The sequence below is a fragment of the Myotis daubentonii genome, chromosome 2 (assembly GCF_963259705.1).
Source record: "Myotis daubentonii chromosome 2, mMyoDau2.1, whole genome shotgun sequence".
Taxonomy (NCBI): Eukaryota; Metazoa; Chordata; class Mammalia; order Chiroptera; family Vespertilionidae; genus Myotis; species Myotis daubentonii.
The window spans coordinates 91854172-91879545 of NC_081841.1; the positions used below are offsets into that span (position 1 = coordinate 91854172).

Genomic DNA, 25374 nt, shown 5'->3' on the forward strand with positions numbered 1-25374 from the left:
AAGATGAAGCAGGGAGGGGACTAGGAACATGATGGCAGTGCCTTCAGTTCTTGATGGTGGGAAGAAAAGATCTCCCTATAAAGATGCCATTTGAGTAAGGAGCTCAAGGAGGAGAGGGATGAGCCGTGGGCTACCTGCAGTAGAGTGAGCGAGATGAAGGGAGCCAGAGGTTGTGAAAGGTCCTGAGTCGGAAGCCTGCCTGGTGCGTTTGAGGAGGAACAAGAAGGCCAGAGGGGCTAGAGTGGAGGGAGCAAGGAGAAAGTTCTGAGGGAGCTGGAGAGTGAATGGTGGGAGCCAAGAGAGCTGACACTAAAGGGCTTTAAGCAGGAGTGCCATGAGCTGACTTAAATTATAGAGCACAGGTAGTCATGACGATGCTACAGTTTAAAGACGAAGAACGTGAGGATGGGATGGTTGATAACTATCTCACGCTCCTGCAGCTGGTAAGGAGAGCAGGGGTCAAGGCTGGGTCTTGGGACCTGGGCTCTCTTTTGGGGTCCAGAATCTGTGCTCTGGCACTTTGCTCAGATGCTTCCAGAGGGGCTGCCCTGGCTCCAGGGGTGGAAATGGGCCTGAATACGTGTGTGTGTGTGTGTGTGTGTGTGTGTGTGTGTGTGTGTGTGTGTTGATGCAAAACTAAGGCTTGATAGTGAGTTTTTCCCTCTACAAGTTGTACAGAATTTTTATAACCAAAAACTAAAATTGGTAAAAGCCCTCAGGGATCATCTAGGAAGAATTGCCAAACTGGGTTTTGCTTTATTTAAAATAGGCCTGCCCAGAAAATGCAAGATGTAGAAAAGATGAAAGTCTGTTGTTTCCTTGGTCAAAGGGTAAGGGGCTTCTCACCTTCAGGTTTTCACCTCTTTAAACCCTCAGCGCAAAAAGGACCTGTGATCTCACCTCTCCCCGCCCTTCACTTTGTTTGTAGAGATTGTTTATGCTCCTCAAGGTAAAGTGGGCTGAGCTGACAGGACGCTTTTGGCTTCGTTGGTATCTGCAGATCTAAAATCCCCAGGTCTAACCTAGGACACCTCAAATGATATGTCTAGAAACCAAGGCACAGAGAATGTTCTTCGTTGGCTCAAGGGCACAGTAATCTGTATCAGAATGGGACTTGAACTCGGATATCTCACTCAGCTTCCATCTCTTTCTGGATCTTGGGGAAAACCACGTGGGGGGAGAAAATTGGTACCAAACTCCACTGCGTCTAACGACTCTCCTTGTTCCATTAGGTCAAACTGGGAAACTTGGAGCTCGATGTCGAGAAGGAATCAGTTGCTTCCCCTCTGTACTTTCTGATTGGCCTTCCCATCTTGCTCGTCATCGTCATCTTTGGTAAGTGCCCCGTTTAATTTTGTCAGAAAAATTATTCCCTGGGGCCTCTCTTCAGGCGGACTTCAGCTTCCAGGGGCTGTTTGCTTCAGTTAAGTATTAATGCACGAAAACCCAAATCAAACTTCGGGATGGGAATAACAGCTGCATGTTGAGGGCTTTCTAAACATGTTTAGGGTGCTTTACAGTTCTTGTAGAGGGAGGCAGAGACTGTGTAGCATCTCAGAGGGGGAATTTATAAAAAGAAAACCCCCTGTGATGGGGCGCTCTGAAGAAGAGGATGCCAAAATGCAACAGAAAACAAAACATCCACTCATCTTAAAAATGAAAACTAAATCAAATAACCTTTGCTTGTAACCAAAGATCCCAGTTGGCTCAAAGGTAATGAAACAAACCAAGTTTCTCTACAGCCACAGGCCACTTATATTGCTCCTCTGTTTTTTTTCCTTAATGTTTCTAAACGTCCCTGGAGAAATAAAGTTGAGCCGCAAATACAGAAAGAAACCACAGATCCACAGTGAGCTGCATAAGCCGAACTTGCAGAGATCACACGGTGGTCTACAGTGAAACACCGTGTCTGGATATTGCTTCTTCCTCCGCTTCATCTTGCTTCTATCTATGCTGTGCAGGCAGCAAACGGAACAGGTTTAATGCTGGGTTCATTCCCTGCTCTGCCGTTTACTAGCTGTATGGCCTTAGGTCAGCTCCTTACCATCTCTGTTTCCGGTTGCCTTACAGCCAAAGGGCCTACCTTACTGTGACATGGAGAGGATTAAAAGAAGTAACTCACAGAAAGCATTGAGACCATTTAGGGGGAAAAAGAATATTCAACAATTGTCAATCGTCATTATTTTATTCTAGAAAGTTTTTCTCCTTTTAATAGAAGTTTCATGATAAAAAAGGCCTTGCTGCCAGTAGATGGGAGTGAGGCTGGAGGAAACAAAATTAAATACAGTTTCTCCCGGGACCACTTTGCAGAGTCAACAGCCTTAATGGTAGCATGCATTGTACATCTTCAAGGAAGGGCGGGGCATGCAGTAATTCCCTAGATGAACGCGGAACGCGTTCTTCCCAGGAGCATTACTCGGGACTTTGGTTCCCCAGGCTGCGCTCTGGGCAGCACTGCTCACTGCGTCTAAAGGGAGCTAGTGGGCCACAGCCACTGAGCAGCGAGCTTCTCGTGGCTGTGATCGCCAACGGAAGCCACAGGGGGATGTTTCGTGGGCGGCAGGCTAGGCAGGTGTGTGAGTGCTTTCACTCAGGATGTGATTGAGGACTGAAGAGCAGACTCACTGCAGCTGCGATGACAGGGCCTCCGTGAAACCCTGGGAAGAGAGATGAGGGTTTAAAGGACGTTGCGGATACCAAGGACGCCAAAAGCATTGTGTCAGCTTAAGCCAACTTTCCCTTACAGAGCATAAACAATCTCTACAAGCAAAGTGAAGGGCGGGGAGAGGTGAGATCACGTGTTCCTAGTAGGCCGCAACGTGGACGTGAACTTAGAATGAAACTTACCTACGGCGGCTTAACTGCAGCTGGTCCTCAGAACGGAGCCCAGCATTTAGAGTTTATAAGTCATCTTACTCGTGGCCAGCCCTGGATAGGACTTTAGTAAGCTGCCATGCCCAATTCTGGATTCCAGATACGACGTAGGGGTAGACAACTTGGGAAGAGCATAAAAAATACCTGAAACGATCGACAGGGCAAAAGAGGGTCCCTGTGAGAGGAGTTCATTCCCTAAGGCCAGTTAATCATACACATAAATCTTCCCCTCACTGGGCTGAGGACCACCCATGACAAAGGACCAGGCCTGAACTCATCTTCTCTAGCCCCAGAGATGGCACAGTGATTAGCAACAGAACAGATACTCAATAAACACAAGGTAAATGGATGCAGAGATGGATGAGTGGACGTGTGAGGGAGCGAGTGTCTGGAAGGAGACATTAGCAACTATTAACAGAAAACCTTAGAAAGGCAATGCCTATGTTAAGTGGAAGTATGAAGTGCCACATTAGTTGTGGAGAAGAGTTTTCTTTTTTTCTTCTAAGAACACAAGAGGAAACGGACTTAAAATGACAAGCAGCTCAGAACTAGAGCTCACAAACTAAATGGCTAGAGGGACCAGGAACATAGATGAGTTAAGTGACCTGAGCAGAGCAATAGAGCGTAGTGGAGACTGTGGCAGAAACCCACTGAACCTATGCCCTCTCTCAAGTGGTAGCGGCTATTCAGCTCCAGCAAACTGATGCTGTGGGGAAATTGGGATCCAATGATCCAGATCTTTCAAATTTTCAAGAGATTTTTTAAAATGGGAATCATCTAATTTAAAAATAGTGTACATCAAAATTTTTTAAAACGCTGTGTGGACCAAACAAAACACATCAGTTAGCCAGATTCAGCCAGTAGGCAACCACCGTGGGATCGCCATGCTTGAATGAGCCTTGGAACATTTTAATAGTTGTGTAGATCTCACTTGTAAAATATAGTTCTGCTAGGAAAAGCAGGGCTGGGGTGGCTGGGCGGGGTGGGAGGGCAGCATGAGATGACAAAGTCCTGGGAGTCCAAACTCCCAGAAGAATTCTGAGGGATAATGTAAGTAGGACATTTGTCATCACAGTTCAAATGATCAGGGAAGCAACGCAGCTTACACAGGGGTGAGCAAAAGTATGGAAAATAATACAGTTGTTTGTATGGAAAGTAATACAATAATTAATGAATAATAATACAAGAATAAACTGTGTTTCGCATACTCACAACTGTAAGCCTCCTTTTGCCCACCCCTCTATTTCTCAAACACTAAAATACAAGCAAAGGTGATTTGATTTAGTCTTCATTTTTAAGATGAGTGGATGTTTTGTTTTCTGTTGCATTTTGGCACCCACTTCTTCAAGCGCCCCATCACAGGGGGTTTTCTTTTTATAAATTCCCCCTCTTAGATGCTACACTGTCTCTGTCTCTCTCTATAAGAACTGAGTCACCCAATGAAGGGTGACTTTCATTTTTCTTTTTGTTTTTTTAAGTTAACATGTCAATCTGACGCTGGGTCTCTGTGTCAGCAGTGGCAGTGGGGGTGACCAGACACAAGTCCAAAGAGCTGAGTCGCAAGCAGAGCCAACAGCTGGAGCTGCTGGAGAGCGAGCTCCGGAAGGAGATCCGCGACGGTAGGCTCCGAAACTTCACTCTAGAAAAACAAGCCTTTTTGTATTGTCGTTTTTGGGGTGTTGTTGGTGTTGTTTTTACCCTTAAATGGAGGCGGCCATGGTAATGAGAAGTGTTTGTGTAATAAAAGACAACTGAACAGCAGGGTCCGGGCCTGACTTTGTGCCTTATTTCAGCTCCTCTTTGCAGCCAACCAAGTAATTATCTATTGTTTCTTCTCTAATGAAAACCAAGGTCAGACTTCGCATTAGACAAAGCAGCACAAGATTTTATCCACTGTTTGCGGAGTTAAAATATTGCTCTTGGGATTCTGTTTTGCAGGCTTTGCTGAGCTGCAGATGGATAAATTGGATGTGGTTGATAGTTTTGGAACTGTTCCCTTCCTTGACTACAAACATTTTGCTCTGAGAACTTTCTTCCCCGAGGTAAGAGCATTGATCATGTTCCTAAGGTTGAATCTTGAATAATAATGAAGGTGCTTGTTGCTATTGTTGAAACGGGTGTTTGCTTCCCAGGCAGCTGCAGATGATGTGCTTGGTACAGAACAGTGGCTTAGGTTGGAGCAGAGCAGGGAGGCGGGTAGTTATTAATTGGATTGATTAGGGCACAGAGCAGTGATGGGTCGCTGGCAATTACTCTTTGTCCAGTAACAAAAACCTCGGAGGGACACAAGTTCAGAGTGATGATTTTTGCTTTATTTTACTACCCGTGTAGAACTGAATTTGTAGCTGGGAAGTGAGCTAGTTTATTTAAAAATCAATAAATTGTGGGCTGGCCAATTTGTTGTGTTTATCTGCATGATTTCCATTGCAGCCACTAGATTATTCACTATTACTTCTCAATTGGAAATGAAAAGTACTACCGGCCGAGAGGCAGGACAGGAGACATGTCTAGGAGAATTTGAGTTAATAACAGCCATTCTTAACAATGTAGAGTTTTTATGGTTCCCTTCAGTAGCTACTATTTAGCTAATCCGTAAGTAGCATCCTCATTTAGTAGCAGTAGCTGCACGCAATGATGGATTTGCTGTAGGACTCAAAAGTGGTAGTCTACTCAACCCTTTGGGTTTCGATCTCACTTATGTTCTCACACCTCCATTCTCTCACCCACTCATGTGGCCTCCTTCAGTTACCCTCCCAATTCTTTGGGGAGGTACACTCATCCTCCTGTTATCACCCCCACATCCCAATACCCCAACTGCCCTTTTTGTCCAGAACTGGTGACCACCAAGAGGCCCAACCTCCAGAACACATCAACACCGATTAGCATGATTAAACCAAGATTTTTAAGCCAGAAATCTCTCCAGGCCAAAAGCAAGCTTCTATCCCTTCTCAGAAGCTTCTCTGCTACATTTGGCCAGAAGCCTAGAGTTCAGAAATCCAGACCCATGCCATAAGCAATTTCTAGTTTCTCTATAATTCTAGAAGTGGGCACCGTGATGTGTGATGTTGTGTCTGGAGATTGGGATACTGCCATAAAACACCCACCATATTTTTTGTGTAAGTCTTACTGTCGTAAATCAAGGAGGCTATAAATAAGACTTCAGCTTTTTGCGTTATCAAGTATTTTTTAAACTTATCCTCCAAGAGTACCAGCCGCCAAGACTTGCCATTTTGCCACCTCACCCATTTCTGCAGAAGAGCGCCTGGGAGGGAGGGAGCTCAGTGCCCTGAGTCAGGATGACGGCGCAGAGCCTCAGCCAAGCTTGCATCAGGAGTCCCATTTCCCAGCTCTCTGACATCCCCATTAAGAATTTAATACCAAGAAAATAACAGAGATTTCTACCATCAACATGAGTACTGTGTGGGCTTTTACAGTTAACGATTGCTCTTGAGTGCTGAAGAGAGTCATCTGTGGCCTGAAAAATAAATTTTCCTATCTTCTAAATTCAGTAATCAAGAGCAAGAGAGAGTGATGAATACAAAGAAGCACTGTTGCAACTGTTTCAAAAAGTCCCAGGAACAATTCTGTATAATCTTAGGACAGCGATTTTCAACGGGTGTGCCACAAGAATGTTTAAAACATGCAGTACCTGACTCTTCAGTCAGAGCACTGACCTCTTTTCCCTTAGTCTGTCAAATAAAAAAAATGACAACAGCCTACACAACAATAGCCAAGGTGGCATTTCCCTAGTTAAGATCAAGAATCAATCTGTTTAAATTGCCCAACTACTTAAAGTTGATTCAGCAGAAGAATAGTAGGAAGTAGGAGATGCAAATCCAGTTTGATTTTTCTGCCTACTACTAAGGGAAAGTATGGTGTCAATGAAGCAAAATTATATCTTTTGCGGGGGGGGATCAGATTGGCAAAAAAAAAATAAATAAATAAATATATATATATATATATATGTGTGTGTGTGTGTGTGTGTGTGTGTGTGTGTGTGTGTGTGTGTTTTGGTGTGCCACAGAATTTTACCAATTAGTTTATGTGTGCCATGAGTGGAAAAGGTTGAAAATCACTGTCTTAGGAGAAGGAAATGAGTTTTGAAAAGCCAAACTGATTAAACTCTGGATTACGTATAATCTTGAAAGGCAACTAGAAAAGCCATAAAAAACTGAAGCCAGAAGGAGTCGTTAAAGGAGAAGACCCAGGGGAAAAAACGAGCATAAGTTTATCAGAACTCTATGGAGAAGACCTCAGTTCAAGCTGAATTAATAATAAGTAAGAAAAGATACAGGGACCATACTCTGTTAGGACAATGCCCATTGAAATGCCCACCAGGCTGCAGACATGTCCTGCTGTTCATCAGGCCCTTTGCTGAGAGAGCAGGAGCTCCCACCTCCTGCCTGGAGGTTGGGTGGTAGAGGGAGAGTTTGGGTGGTCAACACCTACCAGAGAACAGTAGGCAAAACCCAAAGGAAACTGTAGGTTCGCAGGGGACCAGGCATTACCAGTTCCTGGTTCTTCACCTGGCCAGTTGGGTTTGACTTTTACAGCCTTGCTTTTCATTATGTTGAGTACTTTGTTTTGCTGAAAATAAGACAAGAAGTAAGGGTAAGCAGCGCATCTAACCTCCTAGCCGAGGGAAATTTGAATGGAAGGAGGAAGGAGCCTTAGGGAAGCCAAGGTGGCATTTCCCTATTTAAGATCAAGAATCAGTCTGTTTAAATTGCCCATCTACTTAAAGTTGACTCAGCAGAAGAATAGTAGGAAGTAGGAGGCGCAAATCCAGAGTTTGATTTTTCTGCCTACTACCAAGGGAAAGTATGGCCAAAATGGTTAAGGTCTTCTTGCTTGGGCTAAAAAAATAAAGCAAAAATTATCTGCAGAAGTTTAATAAGATAAATAGCCTAAAGTTCCAATTATTACCCCCCAAAGAAGTAAGAACACTGAATGTTCTGGAGTTTATTTTTCATTCTGTTGACTCATTTAAAGTGTTATTCAGCATGCTTGTAAAATTTAATCATTTAATTCCAATAAGATTTATGATACATTAAAAAAAAAAAGAAAATTCACATTTAAAAGTTTATATCCTAGAGCTACATAGCATTGCGCATAAAGGTATTTTTAGAAAGCAGCAGGACAACAGTACTGTGGTCTAGTTTGCTGTGAGTTAGTGATAAAAACAACAATAATAGCTGACGTTGAGCACTTACTCTGCATTCCTTTATTTTATTTTCACACCAAGCCCACAAGTGGGATCACTGTTGTCCCCGTCTTACAGATGAGGAGAGCCTGGCACAGAGAGGTTCTGCAGCCTGTCAACAGTGAGGTGACCAGTCTGCGATGAGCCAGGGCTGGAAGCTAATTAGTTTGGCTCCAGATTCTACTTTTAACCACTCTCTTGAATAACATTGGCATTGAGACAATAGATACTCCTAAGCTAAGACTTGTAAAAACTTGCGAACACAATTCTATATTTATGCTCAGAAGTTAAAGGGCATGAGGAGTGGTCTGCATATTTAACTACTACTTCTTTAACTGTGAGTCAGTTCTTTTAAAGTGTGAGAGGCCTTCATCTACCAAAATCGGGACTGAGGCCATGATAATTCTTCTTCTTAGAGGTTTTCAGAATTCACTGGTGTCTCTTGAGAGCTGAGTAATTATTTATTATGTATTAGAGACTATGCAGTGAGCATAAACCCAGGAGCTCTTCAGATTAGCAAATAGTGTCTCTGCTTTATTAAAACGAACTTGGGTATTATAACAAAAAGCACTATTAATTTCCTTTGGATGTTATGAATAATAAAAGTGTCTCCTTCCTCTCAGTCAGGTGGCTTCACACACATCTTCACTGAAGATATGCATGTAAGTCTATAAGTTTTCATTTCTAGCCCATGACTGCCTGACTTGCATAGTGTTATCATCATCATCGTCATCTCCATTATTACTTTGAATTTTTATTGTGGGTTTTTTGGGATCATGAATTCAATATTAAATAATTCATTGTCTTGGAAAACCCATTGTGGATCTACTTTCTAACTTTAAGTTATTATATTCTATTATACTATAGTATACACTTTTTTTTCCAGAACAGAGATGCCAATGTCAAGAATGAGAGTCTCACAGCTTTGGATGCCCTAATTTGTAATAAAAGTTTCCTTGTTACTGTCATCCACACCCTTGAAAAACAGAAGAATTTTTCAGTGAAGGACAGGTACTAGTCAATTTGTTTATATTTTGAAAGCCATTAAGTAGAGAAAATAAAACCTGAGCTCCTTATTTTATTTCCACACACCACCTGGACTCGGCTCTTGACAGCAGGTTGCTTGGCTGGGCTGTCACACTGCTGGGGAACCTCCATTTCAGATCACACCCCCCAACACAAATTCTATTCTAAAGATGTACACATGCAACCCTCTTCCCCCAAAAAACCCTGCAAAACCCCAACACCAAGAAAAAACCATGAGTCCTGAATCAAAAAAGCAGAAGTGCTATTTTCTATTTTTAAAAACACCCTGAAATTTTGGGAAGACATTCACTTTTTGTTACCGCTCTAGTTTAAAGTTCAAGTGCTGAAAACACATAAAATGTGCTGAAGTTAACATTGGCGTGTGGTTTTCATGGATGGAGGATGAAGGTGGTTGAAACTCAGACATTGAACAAAAGCGCCCATGGACAGCACCCCATGACCCCTCAGGCTTCGGTGGAAACTACCATCTGTGCCACAGCTGATGGCTAAGCACATTACCGAGCTCTCTTTTTTTGTGTGTGTGTGTGTGTGTGTACTTTTTGTAATCTGTATATCTTTTTCTTTTATGCTTATATTGAGATTTAATTGCCATACAGCATTGTATAAGTTTAAGGTATACAGCATGATGATTGGACGTAAATATATGGCAAAATGATAACCACAATAAGTGTAGTTACTCTCATATAGCTACAGAAAAAGCTTTTCCCCCTTGTGATGAGAACTCTTAGGATCTACTCTCTTAAAAGTTTTCAAATACACCACACAGCAGTGTTACCTATAGTCACCATGCCGTACATGACATCCCCTGGCCTTACTTATCTTAGAACTGGAAATTTGTACCTTTTCACCCCCTTCAGTCCATTCCCCCGTCTCATCCCTTAACCTGCCTCTGGTAACTACAAATAATCTGATCTCTTTTGCTTTGAATGAGGTCCCACGTATTTATCTTTCTCTGTCTGCCTTATTTCACTTGGCATGATGCCCTCAAGGTCCATTCATGTGGTTGCAAATGGCCAGATTTCATCCTTGCTTTATGGCGAAATGGTATTCCAGTTCACATGTATATAAATATACGTGTCACGTCTTCTTAGCCCATGCACCTGTTGAAGGATACTTAGGTTGTCTCCAGGTCTTGGCTATTGTGACCAAGGCTTTATTTTTAAACAGGTGTCTGTTTGCCTCCTTCTTAACCATCGCCCTGCAAACCAAGCTGGTCTATCTGACCAGCATCCTGGAGGTACTGACCAGGGACCTGATGGAACAGTCCAGTAACATGCAGCCTAAACTCATGCTGAGGCGCACTGAGTCCGTGGTTGAAAAACTCCTCACAAACTGGATGTCCGTCTGCCTTTCTGGCTTCCTGCGGGTAAGTGTCACATCCCCCCTCAGAAGGTCAGAGGTAAGACAAGAGGCAGTTATTTTTAGCAGATGCCAATGTCTTTGCCAGGAGAAGTCCTTAGCGCTCCACCGTGTTAGCATTCCCTCGCTTTTAGTCCTGGTGATCTGAGAAGGCGGCGGGTTCTGTACACTAAAAAGACTGTCTTACATCTCATCTCGAGCCTACCTTTTTACAAAGAGAAGAAAAGTATAGGTAAAGGATTTAGAATTCAGGGGAAAGGTTAGTCAGATAAAAGCTGCAGTTTGATGATTTTCTGAGCATCCCTTCATCTGACACTGGTGACTCTTTTTTTTTTAACTGTCTTTTTTAAAATGTATTTTTATTGATTTCAGAGGGGAAGGGAGAGGGAGAGAGGGATAGAAACATTAATGATGAGAGAATCATTGATCAGCCACCTCCTGCACATCCTCCACTGGGGACTGAGCCCACAACCCAGGCATGTGCCCTGACTGGGAATCGCACCATGACCTCCTGGTTCATAGGTCGACGCTCAGCCACTGGACCACACCAGCCGGGCTGTCAGGCTGGTAACCGCAGGTAACTACCCTTGTTCTGCATCCTGGGTGGTGGACTTTCTCTCCTTGGGCCACAATGACTCAGGTACCATCTTGGTCGCTTGAGTACTTCTGGGGCACAAGGTCGAATTGCTTGCAGATCTTGAAGTCAGGGCAGGTCCAGTCATACATTCCAGTCCCTGGAGCAATAGCTTTCTACTTGCATCAATTACTAAGCCTGTTAACTATACGTCTAAAGCCAAAAACGTTTACCTTCCTGAGTTCCCCATCACTGGTCCTCACCAGGAGCACACAGAGGGGGAAATAAAAATTGTTCTTGCTGTAACTGGCCTATGCAAATGGAAATTCACTTAGAATTTCCTCAGGTGGGACTCTTCTCTTTTAAAAATTTTATTGCGGTAAGAACATGAGACCTACCCTCTTATCAGATTTTTAAGTGTTTTTATCTATAGGCTTGATGTTGGACAATAGATGTCTAGAACATATCTTGCATAACTGAAATTTTATACCCACTGACTTTTTTTTAAAATAAACTTTTTATTGTTGATCATATTACAGGTATCTCCCCTCTTACCCCCATCCCATTGACTTTTGAGCCCACCTCACTTCACTCATTAACACCCAGGGCCCAGTCCGCCCATTTAAGAAAATGTACTGAGTGGAGGGGATATTTCAGATGCTGAAAAGAACACGCTATTCTTGGGGCCTCTGAAGCATCTGGGAAACACCATTTACCTACCAGTGTGCTGTAAGCTAATTACACTCGTTCTAACCAGTCATCCCGTGTTGAAGCAAGTCCCCAAGGAGCCACTTGCCCTTTGAGTTCACTTTGTTGGAGTTACTCTAGGATCCTGGCTGTAATCTAATAGAATCTTGAACTTTTTTCAAATACAAACTTCGTGCAGATTCCAGTGGTTTAGAGAGTGGGCCCTGGAGCCCACTGCTGGGTCCGAAATCAAGACTCCACCACTTCCCAGAGCCCCGGGCTGTCTGAGCTGAGGTTTTTATAACCTGTGGCCCTGGAGGAAGAAGATCTAGGCCTGCTCTGAGGCGCGATGGGAAAATGTGTGCAGGTGCTTAGCACGTCATGCTGGCCATCATGTAACGACCAGCAGGAGGAGAGCGAGAGCGTCCTGCTGGACCGCCTCCCTGGGCCCTCGGAGGCGCCTGGTGCAGGGGGATCTTATCCTCCTTTCGTCCCACACCACCCAGACTCCGGCAAAACGGCATAATTGTGCATCTGTAGCTCGTTTCAAAATCTAATTAAACTTCGAATAAGATACACGGCTATGCCACAGGTTTTAACAGTGCTGCTTAAGTTTGGATCCAAAAGCAGCGCTTTAAATAGACTGTGCTTAGTTGAATGTTGAATGCAGTCTTACAAATAGATGCACAACAATTTTTTTACCAACCCCTTCCTCTCCCAAGGCAATGCCCATTTATTAAGATTAATGAAATCTGCCTTCTTTTCTGTTTACTTGGTATAAATCATCACACGCTTTTGGGAGGTGTTGAGTGGCTATTTCTGGGGTGAATATTTTTTGCTTCCCACCAATCTAGTTTCTGCCACAACTGCCTCTAAACAGGACCCTTCTAAGCAGGACTCTTACTGAGTTCTCGGGACTTAGTCTTAAAAGGCAGATGGCTGCCCCACCACAATGCCACTGAGCCAGAACTCTGAGCGGGGGCCCCATGATCCATGTTTTCTAAGCTCCTCCAGGTAATGCCACCTGCCCTACATGTGAGAACCCTGGGGTAGTGGAATGAGCACTGGACGAGGAGTCTTGGTTAGAAGCTGCAGGTTCGAGCGCTAAGTGCATCTCAGCCCCAGATAGCTGTGTGTGTCTGGGTATCGCGTGGTCACTGGTTTTAAATTCCTTTCCAGCTCTTTCTTCTGGGATCTTCCGATTCTAATTCTGGGCCCTCAAGGGTCAGTCGGTGCCTTGCTCTTGCTACTTGGGCATTAAACGGATGAGGCATTTGGAAAATCTGGGCTCTAAGCCCTAAGGACACCCTTGAGCAGAGGATTCTGGGTCAAGATTCCACAGTGCTGACTGAAGAGTATCTTGAACGCTTGGGGTGAGGGGGCGGGGTGCTCACTGGGAGGAAGTGGCATTGAGCCAGTGGGCGATACTTCGGTTTTCAGTGGAATAATTCCTTCTGCAAGGGAGGCCCCGACTCCCCCACCAGGCGCCCGAGGTGCTGTGGGACTCTGACGGCCTTCGTCCTCCTGCCTCACCCCACAAACATTTGGCGGCACCACTGGCTCTGTAACCGCGGGTAACTACCCCTGTGAACCTCCCAGGCTCTGGCAGCAAAGTAACAATAACATTAATTACTGCCATTTACTGAATGTGCCAGACATCATGCTGGGAGCTTTGCTCACCTTTTCTCATTTAAATCAAGGTACCTTGATGACCATTTTGCACCCGGGGATTTGGGGCACACAGCACAGATGTGTTTGCCCAGGCCCCACAGCGGCATGCGACAGCCCCAGGGATTGGAGCTCTGAGCCACCGCTTACTGACTGCCTCCCTGGTGAGGCAGGGACCTTCCTACAGGCTCAGCCGAGGATTTAAGGATGGAAGGAGACCACAGATGCTGAAAGCCTCTGGCTCAGCCAGGGCCAGAGTCAGGTCTCACAGAAAAAGGACAGTGAAGGGGCCAAGCTTAGGTGCCATCACAGGAGGGGATGGGAGTGGGGCTGTTGGGTGAGTAGGGCTCTGCCACAGGCCAGCTCCCGGGCCACTGTGTGCCCTGGTCTGACAAGATGCCTCTTCCTCAGCAGGTATGACTAACCTAGACCTTGTGTTCAGAGGTGACAAAGAAACCGCAGGGCTCCATGGCTTCCTACGCCCGCCTCCGAGTCCCCTAAGAAGGTGTTAACACAACAGATGCCAGGCCTTAGCTGTAGAGCAGTGGTTCTCAACCTTCTGGCCCTTTAAATACAGTTCCTCATGTTGTGACCCAACCATACAATTATTTTCGTTGCTACTTCATAACGGTAATGTTGCTACTGTTATGAATCGTAATGTAAATATCTGATATGCAGGATGGTCTTAGGCGACCCCCATGAAAGGGTCGGTCGACTGCCAAAGGGGTCACGACCCACAGGTTGAGAACCACTGCTAGAGAGTCTGGTGTGTGGGCCTAAAGTAGGGCCCAGGCACCAGAATATTTTACAAGAGCCCCCAGGAATTCTGCTGATGGGCATCCGAGTTATAACCACATTTGTGAGCAGCCATATAAGACGAGATGCTAGTTATCTGAGTCCAGCTGTCCTGAAAGAATTCCTTTGAGTCCACGCAGCCCAGGAGAGCCCACCTGGCCCCTGACTCCAGCCCAGGGGTGGGCAAACTTTTTGACTCAAGGGCCACAATGGGTTCTTAAACTGGGCCGGAGGGCCGGGCCGGAACAAAAGCATGGATGGAGTGTTTGTGTGAACTAATACAAATTCAAAGTAAACATCATTACATAAAAGGGTACGGTCTTTTTTTTTTTTTAGTTTTATTCATTTCAAACGGGCCGGATCCAGCCCGCGGGCCGTAGTTTGCCCAAGGCTGCTCCAGCCTTTGTGATCACCTCCAGCGCCTCCCCAGGGCATTACCCCATCTCCTCTGTGGGCACCTCCAGCCCCTCACCTAGGCACCACCCCGTCTCTGATGTGCTGGAGGAAAGGAGAAGCAGAGGTTCTAGGCCTGCGGTCAGGACATTACCCAAGAGGGCGGAGGGGAAGAGAAGAGAACAGTGTGGTTGTGGACCACGAAATAAAGGAAGTTTCTCAAAGGAATTTAAATGCCGCGCACTAGTTCCAACCCTGTCTCCCCCTGGGGAATTTTTGAACATCCCACCTCTGTCCTACAGTAAGGAGGAGACTCAGGATGCTGCAGCAGGGGAGAGAGAAGGGATGACGGAGCCCACTGGCGTGTCCGGGGCAGAAGGGGCAAGAGGAAGCTCCGGGAGTGGGGAGGGCTCATGCCCTTGGAATAAGTCTAAAGCAGTGGTTCTCAACCTTCTGGCCCTTTAAATACAGTTCCTCATGTTGTGGCCCAGCCATACAATTATTTTCGTTGCTACTTCATAACTGTAATGTTGCTACTGTTATGAATCGTAATGTAAATATCTGATATGCAGGATGGTCTTAGGCGACCCCTGTGAAAGGGTCGTTCGACCACCAAAGGGGTCGCGGCCCACAGGTTGAGAACCGCTGGTCTAAAGGCTGGGATGGGGTGGAGGGACCCAGGAGACTTAAAAGAAGCCTCGGTTTACATGTTCAAGGGAAAGCAGGAGAGCGGTCCGTGGATGCTCCTTTCAAAGCCAGATGCAGTGGCCGGAAAGCTTGACTTCGTAAACTGGTCACGTGGCTGACCTGGCATCGTCACAAAGGCAGCCTGACTTCCTGGGCCTGGCCCTGCTCTTCCTCCCCCACATATTCTGGTTAATGTCCGTTGCTCATAGAGGGTTTATTATTTAGCAAAGGCTGCAGCAGAGGCAGAACACACAAGCTTGCACTTGGACTGCCCAGACTCCATTTGACCACAAAGTAGGTACAAATATGAGGCATTTCAGTAACAGCAGGGCTGGCAGCCCTGGTCCAGGAGAACGTGCAGGTGGCAGAGTGTGGAGAAAGGAGCCATCAGGATGTTTGCAAAAGCCGTAGGGCTGGCAGTTGGCTCTGGTCCAGGGGAAGGTGGTGACACACTTGCGGCCCCACCCAGCAAAGGTGCCAGGCGGGATTGCGCCCTGGGCTGGGACAGCCCGGGACTGGCCTGCTGTCTAACTGAAGGCCACTTCCCTCACGAAACGCTGTTAACGCCAAAAAGCATCCTTCTTGGCAAACGTCTAAAATGGCCTTATGTTTATTCTAGTTACCAAGGCTAATTATTGTGAATTTTTAAAAAGCCATCTATTTTCAGTTTTTCTCTTAAAAACAGGCAATTAAATAGGAATGTATACAAAGGTTAAACCTCCGCAGCTACTGAGTGTTCTTAGGTGACAGCCAACTGACAAGCATAGGTCTGCACGCAGGCGTCAGCAGACAAGAGTGCTCCACCACCACACGCACTTCACGTGGCTGTCCACTGCCTGCGCGCATGCATGTGCACACGTGTGTGTGTGTGTGTGTGTGTGTGTGTGTGTGTGCGCGCGCGCAGGCGCACCCGCTCTCAGTCCTAAGGGGAGGAGTATGTATTTCCTGGGAGTTTCCTTTGGTTGTTAGAAAACACTGCCTCCTGACTCCTGTTGTACTGCCATAAACTGAAACTTTAATTCTTTGGAAAGTACAGTGGATTCCACAGAGAGCTAACTGTCACTTTTGTCTTTTCCAAGGAGACTGTTGGAGAGCCGTTCTATTTGTTGGTGACGACTTTAAACCAGAAAATAAACAAGGGTCCCGTAGATGTGATCACGTGCAAAGCCCTGTACACCCTTAACGAAGACTGGCTGCTGTGGCAGGTCCCGGAATTCAGCACTGTGGTATGTCCGTGCTGACGCTCCCATCCGGACTCGGACTCGGGAATACATCTGGCTGGGAATTGGAGGGGGGGGGGGGGGATGGCGACTGGGGCGTCATTTAAAATGAACAGATATTCCTATTTCTGGGAGGTTTCACGTGTTTAGTCGATTAAAAACAGTAGTTGATAAAATATTAACATGTATTCACATAATAGATTTTAATTACTTTGTTTGGGGGAGAAAGTCTTGTAATGATGCCTGGGGTACTCATCAATTTCCAAAGATTTTAATATCAGGATTGCTTATAGCTTTCAGCATCGTCAAAGGAAATGCAAAGTACTCCCCATTCAGCACTTATAATTGCCATCAGAATTTCTCAAACAGCTCTGCTCTGCAAAACAATGCGTGAAGATATATTTCAGCCAAATGGAGGCCGTCTTCTTTTAGAACGATAACACAAGACAAATTCCACTGCGTTCCCCATGCAGCATGACGGCCTTGCTGTATTTTCTTGGATTATTTACAAATGTTTGGTGTCATGCACTTAATGTTCTGCGATCTCATAGTTATTTTTGGAGGAAAGCTGTAAATCACTGCAGGAAGATGAGTGCCTGGCTGCTGGGGGGTTTTGCCCATCTGCGAACTTCCTTTTCACCCGTCCCCGCCCCACCCACCCGCTTCCCTTCCTAAAGGGAGAGGGACTAGTTTCTTGCACATACAGAAATTTTAGAGAATCAAGCATGGCAAGTATCTCCGAAATTACTTAGGAATATTCTGTACTTTTCTGTTCATAGAGACTTGGGGAAGAGATTGCTGTGTTTTGGTTTGATCATTAGCCGTATGGAGACTCTGGGCTGCTTCACAATCTCGTTAGTGGAGAAGCAGGAAAAAGTTACTGTGAGGTTTTGGAATCGCTCAGTGAGGGGCTGCGTCTCCTGTGGCTTTGCTCTGCATGGTGAGCACAGCGGTGTCATCCTGGAAGAATTCATCCCCTAATTGGACAAGGCTCCACGTTGCTGTAGACTGAGTTATGGTTATGTTCTCTGGTGGGAGAATAGCCACAGATCAGCTGTTTCGAGTTCTCGGTCACTGGAAGATATAGCTCACCCTCCACTGAAGATGGCACCATGTGCACCCAACCGCCACCCACAAGGCGGGAAGCTGAGCAGAAAGTCGAGGCTTCTGTTTTCTCTGCATGGGAGAGGCAGTGAGGTGCAGTGGTACTCAAGCTTTAGTATGCATTAGAACCATCTAGAGCAGTGGTTCTCAACCTTGGCTGCACATTTCAGAGGTGTGTCAGGTTTCCAGGCCCCACCCCATAACAAAGAAACAGAATTTCCGGAGGATGAGGCCCAGAAATCAGGATTTTAAAAAGATCCCCAGGTGATTCTAATGTGCAGCCAAGGTTGAGAACCACTGAGGTAGACCAATGCCTGGGTCTTTCCTTGGGACTGATTATATCAGAGTCTCTGGGGATGGAGGACCCCACTGGCATCTTGGAGATCAGAAGATGAGCTTTGATCCGGGCCTGTTGTCTCTGCTTCCACCGATCCTAAGTGTGTCTTCACACCCAGGGCCTTGGTCCTAAACCAGAAGATGTTTGTGCTTTTACTTTTGAAACATTTTAGAAGCCCCGCAGGTTCCCAGAGAGGCATACTTGCAAGTGAATATAGGTCAGGGAATCCAGCAGTAATTGACTGTCATGAAAACATGAACCCCAACAGGAAGGCGAGGAAAGAAGATGGGGTTGGGAGTAGGGGGCGGGCGTCAGATGCCTGAAGCAGCTTTTGAGATTTGAGTCCCTCTTAATGCTTTACATCTGAACACTTTTTCCTTTCATTTTGAAACATTATTTTTCACAGTCAATTAAAACCATGTGTTTCTGATTTGTTAACACTCAACTCATCATCAAAGTGTTTCCTGATGTTGAAGAAATTCGTGTCGACTCTTGGGTTCTTTTTCCCTTTATCGTCGCTGGGAAAAAGACTAAGGGAAAATTATGATTTTAGATATCCACGTAAATCTTCCTTTTCAAATAGGGTTTTGCCATCAGACGTCGAGAGTTGAAGCTGGAAAGGGATGGGCCACTTCTTTCTAGGGGCCATGCCTTTGACCGTGAACATGAGTGTCTTTTATTGGCTCTGCCCAGCCTCTCTTTCATGGGGGACGATTGCACTAGATGCTCCTGAGAAATCACGTGATCTGGTAGTCTATGCTTGTGTGACAAAATTTTAGCAGAAGGTCAATATAAAAAATTTAAAGTTTTTCATTTCCTTTCAGGCACGTTCCCCAGCTTTAACCATCATCTCTCTCTGCTCCCTCCTCCCCTCGTTCTCACTTTAACCCCCCTCCCTGGTGGGCACACCCAGTGGTTTGAAGTCTTGATTTTCTCAGTTTGCCCGAGGTGGTTGAAGTAATTGAAAACCAAAGTGTGCTGAGCACACTGGGGTGAGTGTGTGTGTAAATTCCCTTCAGGGAGAACAGTCAGAGGGACCCGGAGCAGCCCCTGGCCACGTGCAGCGCCGGCTGGTGCCAGGGCACAGACACGTGGAAAGGAGGCCCCGAACTCTTACTTGGCTAAATGCTCAGAAACACAGCGCCTCATATAACAACCTAAACATGAGGTTTCACACCTCTAAGATTAGGATGTGTTCTCCCTGAGGTGTGGGGTGTTTTCTAGAACACAGAGACACCCTGCCAGTTTCTTCTCCATGAAATCATTGTACTAACAAACGGGCTCCGGGAAATAATTCTTTGTTCCCTGCATCCTGGGAGGAAAACGCCTCTGTCTTTCCTCAAATCTAAGAAAAGGCTCTGGTCACACTCACTCTGGTGCCATCAGAAGCCATCCTGCTCTACCAGGGCTGGTGGTCAGTGAGGCCACCGGCCTCCGCAGGCTGGCATCCACGGAGGTCAGCAGCCGCGGGACTGGGACTCCTCTGCTACCCAGGGATTCGGATTCGACAGCTGGAAGAGGAGCAAACCCTGCTGCTCTGTGGCTTTCCCTGCTTCGCGAAGTGTTAGGCACGTCAGCTGTTGTTGCTGGAGCAGCGTGGGCCCTGAGCGCGCTGTCACAGGGATGCACGCCAAGCAGGTCGCCTGGAACTTCGGGACAGCAAGCGAAGACTTGAGGAGTTGGGTTCCAGGAAAGTGTGCCACAGGGGAGAAATGAGGAAGAGATGAGGAAAGCCAGTAACTCGTGGCAAGTGTGCTGAATTAGCAAGCGAAGGTTGACTTGTAATCAAAGTTAGGCGAGAAAGTGCCTTTTGAACTCTTATGCCCAGGCAGTGAGCCTGCCAGTGGCTGCCGCGGAGAGATGGCATCTTCCCAGCCTGGCAGCGGCGCTCCACACACACCACGGCCTCCTTCGCGGCTCTGCGAGCAGGTCTTTAAGATTATTAGAAGTTCTTGAGAAAGCACAGACACATGCCTGCAGAAATCTTAATGCCTCGACTATGATTTATTTATTTTTTTAAAAATATATTTTATTGACTTTTTACAGAGAGGAAGGAAGAGGGATAGTTAGAAACATCGATCAGCTGCCTCCTTCACACCTCCCACTGGGGATGTGCCCGCAACCAAGGTACATGCCCTTGACTGGAATCGAACCTGGGACCTTTCAGTCCGCAGGCTGACGCTCTATCCACTGAGCCAAACCGGCTAGGGCTTGACTATGATTTATTAAAGGTTGATAGCAGCCCATGGCAGTCCATCTTTCCCCCCTCGTGGTTTCCGTGTTGGGGATAATCAAGTTTAATAAAATACTTCACATATAGCGGGGCTCTAGCCGTCTCTAGCAGGAACTCCTCATCTCCTTCCTTCCTTTACCTTGGTGGCTGTCCCCATCCTCCCCAGCTCCCGATGTTCCATTTGGTTTGTCCTTCCAGAAGATTCATTATCCCTGTAATTAACCCACTGTCCCGATTAAGTCATTCCCTCTTACTTCAATTGCATCCCATTGTTCATTAAGTCCTGATGTTTGCACTCCAGCAACCTTGTTTTTAATACTCCTAGCATTTGTGGAGAAACAGTGGAGTTAATTAACAGTCCTTGAGCTTTTTCTCCCTTTTTCTCTCCACCGTAGTGCAAATCATTTCCATTATGACTTGAGATAATACTGAAACCATTACTAACTTCATAGTTACTGTTCTGAGCTTCCTGATCAAGGAAGTGAAACCATTTTCTGTAATCATTTTAGGTAAGTCATTCCCTAGTTGATGGCAAGCAGTGGAAAATGAGAAATTAACGTTAAATGAGTGCCTTAAGTGACTTCCCCCTTCATACTCTTCTCACGCCCATAATCATGGAACTAGAAAATACTTAGTTATCTAAATACAAAGTATTTAATTTTCTTCTTTATGGCTCAAATTTGACTCTACTATCTCATTGTTAAGGGTCCTTATTTATAGGTGTGCCCCTTAGAGAATGGTAACTTTTATAGCAAATCGTGGTGGAGATAATAGGCATTTTTTAGATTTGTCTTTTCCTGCATGGTCAACGTCAGCATTCCATTTGAAGTTACTATTACCTATAGCATCAGGGGTCAGCAAACAACAGCCTATGTGCCAAACATGGCCCTGCTGCCTATGGTTATAAGTAAAGTTTTATTGGAACGCAGCCCTGTCCATTCATTTTCTATTGTCTATGGCTGTCCCTGTACAAATGCAGAGTTGAGTAGATGTAACAGAGACCATACAGGCCGCAAAATCTTAAATATTTACTATCTGGCCTTTTACAGAAAGTTTGCCAGCCCTGATCTAGAGCTTGATGTAATAAAAAAAAAAAAAAAAAAAAAAAAAAAAAAAAAGAACTACAATCTGCCCTCCCACCAACCCAAGTGCCCGGCCTCTTTCCTCTCCTCTGGGGACACAGCATAGAACTGCCCTGCCACTCTCCATTAGTCTGAAACTCAAACTTTGCCAAAAACCAAACACTGAAAACTCATATTAAACCTAAAATGCTGAAATCAATCATTTGAGGCGAAATCAGACAGCTTCTCCTGTGATTGTAGCATGAACAAGTGTGAGCAAATGCTAGCAAGTACAGGAAATTTTGTGTGAAAACTGAAATTTGACGAAGTCTCACCACTAACTTAAATTTTTTTCTTCAAAATGGAAAAGGCCTTCCTCCCTCATTCTGTGAGGCCAAGCACCTTGATCCAGGAAGCTTGAGGTTTTCCATCTTTGGTGGGACAGGAAAAGGAGTAGGGTGGGTGGGGAGGTCCGCAGGCAAGAGCAGCAATGCAGGGCCGACTGGCCGGGTTGTCCCAGGGCTGCCGGCTCCAGCTTGAGAAAAACCTCAGGTCAGAAGCTTCTCTGGGACTCACACTTTTAACTCAGAACTCACGCTGCTTTTGCTGCACATCTGGAAGTCTCTCTCTCTCTCTCTCTCTCTCTCTCTCTCTTTCTCTCTCTCTCTGTCTGGTATAAAAACCAGACGTTCCTCGTGACCTTTAGTTGGCTCTGAAATGACACTAGAAATATATTTTATAAGTTTTGTTTAATGAAAGTAATTATTGGCCTAAGACCTTTTATGATAAAGTTGCTGGTTTGTAACAAATTGTTTTAAAATTACTTCCTAGGCATTATAAGGTATTTCGGGAAGGATGAAGCAACATCCCTGCCCTTCTTAGCTAGGAATATGGTTGAATGTGCCGTGCCAGCACAGCCAAGGGTTTGGTGAGCCTGAGGGGGCGGGGGGGGCAGGGTTGAAGGATTAAAGAAAAGACAGATAAAGAGAATATAGCTGGGGCTCAGTGGATCTCCTGTGCCTGGCTGAGGTCACAGAGAAGGATCCAGACGGCAAGCTGAGGTTTATTTTATAGTCAGAGAAAAACAAGGTAGTGGTCAACATAGTTACAATGTTCTTGTGAGTTTCACTTGTTTTGGCAGCACTTGCTGCATCTCCCACAGCCCATTAGCTACCTAGGAAGGATCTAGGGTAGGGGTGGGCAAACTTTTTGACTCGAGGGCCACAATGGGTTCTTAAACTGGACCGGAGGGCCAGAACAAAAGCATGGATGGAGTGTTTGTGTGAACTAATATAAATTCAAAGTAAACATCATTACATAAAAGGGTATGGTCTTTTTTTTTTTTTTTAGTTTTATTCATTTCAAATGGGCAGGATCCGGCCCCCGGGCCATAGTTTGCCCACGGCTGATCTAGGGGGTGTCATAAGGTCAAGCTTAATTATGCTAAGAGGGCTCTGCCCTCTAAGCTGGGACTTGTTTGTGGCTCTGCCACAGGTCAGTCCAAGGCTTAACCCTATAGCCGCTCCCTACAGTTGAGGAGTAAATGAAGTAGCTGGATCACCCTTTCTCCCAAAAGTGTGGGGAAAGTGTGTGAAAAATGCCTCTTCCCCTGCTTCTAATTCCTCCACCCACCTGCAGCCTTCTTTTTCCACCTCAGTATCTGAAGCCCCCATGCTGTGTGAAGGCTGCTGGTGAGCCAGGAAGGGGGTTGTATGACCAGGTGCTGTGTGGTTAGTGCAGAAGAGGTGAGGTTTGGAATCTGACCTTCTTGGGTGTGAGTCTGGGCTCAGCCACTTTACTCACTGGTGGTGTGACCTTGGGCAAGTCACTCAACTTCTCTGAACCTATTTCCTCATCTATAAACAGGTGGTCAGAAAACCCAACCTTGTACATTTGCTATATCCTATCTAATAATAGACGAACATTTTAATTGACCATACCTCCACTATGCTTCCCATTGGATAATCAGCAGGATATGCAAATTAACTGCCAACAAATATGGCAGCTGGCAGCCACACAGCTGAAGTGAACATGAGGCTTGCTTGCTCCAGTGATGGAGGAAGCCAAGGTTCCCCGCCTGCCCCGGCCCAGCTCTGAGCTCCAGAAGCAATAATGTTTCAATTATAGAAGCTAAACAAACCCCAGATACCTGCTTTCAGCCAGCCGGGCCTCCGAGCTTAGAGCGCCAGTGATGGCAACAGAGTTTCAATTATAGAAGCTAAACAAACCCAGATACCTGCTTTCAGCCAGCAATGGCCTCAGAGCTAGAGCCGGCTCTCAGCTCCAGTGACAGCTATAGAAGGTAAATAAATCCCAGAATAAAAAAAAAAGTAAAAAAAGAGGCTGGGAGCTTCAGTCGCCCGCCAGTCTGAAAACGGCCCTCAGCCCCTCACCCAGACTGGCCAGGCACCCCAGTGGGGACCCCCACCCTGAAGGGGGTGTGACCAGCTGCAGATAGCCATCAGCCCCTCACCCAGGCTGGCCAGGCACCCAAGCGGGACCCCCACCCTGATTCGGGACATGCTTCAGAGCAAACCAGCCAGCCCCCACCCGTGCGCCAGGCCTCTATCCTATATAGTAAAAGGGTAACATGCAAACTGACCCTAACAGCAGAAAGACTGGGAATGACTGGTCACTATGACACACACTGACCACCAGGGGGCAGACACTCAATGCAGGAGCTGCCCTCTGGTGGTCAGTGCGTTCCCACAGGGGGGAGCTCTGCTCAGCCACAAGCCAGGCTGATGGCTGCCAGTAGAGTGGTGGTGGTGGGAGCTTCTCCTGCCTCCTCAGCAGCGCTAAGGATGTCCGACTGCAGCTTAGGTCTGCTCCCCGCTGGCAAATGGACATCCCCCAAGGGCTGCTGGGCTTCCAGAGGGATGTCTGATTGCCATTTTAGGCCCAATCCCCCAGGGAGCAGGCCTAAGCCAGCAAGTCGTCACCCCCGAGGGGTCCCAGACTGCGAGAGGGCACAGGCTGGGCTGAGGGACCCCCTACCCCCGAGTGCACAAATTTTTGTGCACCGGGCCTCTAGTCAGAAAATAATGTGTGTAAGATGTCTAGCCGTGCCGCCCAGCACAGTGTAGGTGCTTATCCTATATAATAAAAGTGTAATATGCAAATCGACCAAACAGCAGAACGACCAGTGGGCAGGGGCAGGGCCAGCGAGCAGGCAGCACCAGGCCAGCCAAGGCATGTGCCAGCGGGCAGAGGGAGGAAACGGCGATGGGGGAGGGCAGCAACCAGTGGCAGTGGAAGGGTGATGGGGGCGGGGCCGGCACCATCCCCTGATCAGCCCATCTGGTAACCTCCCACAGAGGGAGGCCAGGCAGCAGCGGTGGGGTGATGGGGGTGGTGCCATCCCCTGGTTGGCCGGCCTGGTTGCCTCCCACAGAGCGGGCCTAAGCTATCAGTAGAACATCTCCTGAGGACTCCTGGACTATGAGAGGGCTCAGGCCAGGCTGAGGGCGCCCCCCTCCAGTGCATGAATTTTCATGCACCGGGCCTCTAGTTATCCTATATAATAAAGCGGGAATATGCAAATTGACCATCACTCCACCACAAAGATGGTGGCGCCCACAGCGGAGGCAGAGGTTTCCATAACACAAGATGGCTGCACCCACAGTGGAGGCCAAGTTCCCATAATGAGCCTTAATGAACAATCAGCAGGGACCTGAGATTCTGCCCCCCACCCCCCGTGGGGCTTGACAGGGGACCTTAGGCCATGCCCCACTACCCAGCAGGGCCTGACGGGGGACCTCAGGCCACGCCCCCCACCTTGGCGCCAGGCCAGGGGACCTCAGGCTGTGCCCCCTGCCCCAGTGCCAGGCCAGGAACCTCAGGCTGCACCCCTTGCCTGGTGGGGCTTGATGGGGGACCTAAAGGTGCACCCCCCACCCCAGTGCTGGGCTGGAGGACCTCAGGCTGCTCCCCCCGCACCAGCGCCAGGCCGGGGGCCATCAGCCTGCACCCCCCACCCTGGCACCAGGCCAGAGAACCTCAGGCCATTCCCCCCACCCGGCAGGACTTGATGGGGGACCTCAGGCCATGCCCCCAGCCCTGGCACTGGGTCAGAGGACCTGAGGCCACGCCCCCCAACTAGGGGGCTTGACAGGGGACCGGAGGTTGCAAC

At 46.9% G+C, this 25374-nt stretch overlaps 1 protein-coding gene across 4 annotated transcripts in view; it reads left to right on the forward strand.

Annotated features, from left to right (window-relative positions):
• PLXNC1 (plexin C1) overlaps nucleotides 1–25374 on the forward strand; it is a 164129-nt gene that overhangs the window by 105918 nt on the left and 32837 nt on the right. For 2 of the 4 annotated variants that reach the window (XM_059683803.1, XM_059683805.1), the window contains 7 exons: nucleotides 1233–1335; nucleotides 4389–4493; nucleotides 4813–4916; nucleotides 8701–8739; nucleotides 8964–9088; nucleotides 10292–10490; nucleotides 16367–16513. In XM_059683803.1, the coding sequence (XP_059539786.1) occupies nucleotides 1233–1335; nucleotides 4389–4493; nucleotides 4813–4916; nucleotides 8701–8739; nucleotides 8964–9088; nucleotides 10292–10490; nucleotides 16367–16513 (822 nt within the window). Of the gene's footprint in view, nucleotides 1–1232; nucleotides 1336–4388; nucleotides 4494–4812; nucleotides 4917–8700; nucleotides 8740–8963; nucleotides 9089–10291; nucleotides 10491–16366; nucleotides 16514–16800; nucleotides 17086–25374 lie in introns of those variants that run through there. The other 2 variants (XM_059683806.1, XM_059683804.1) reach the window with 2 other exon arrangements.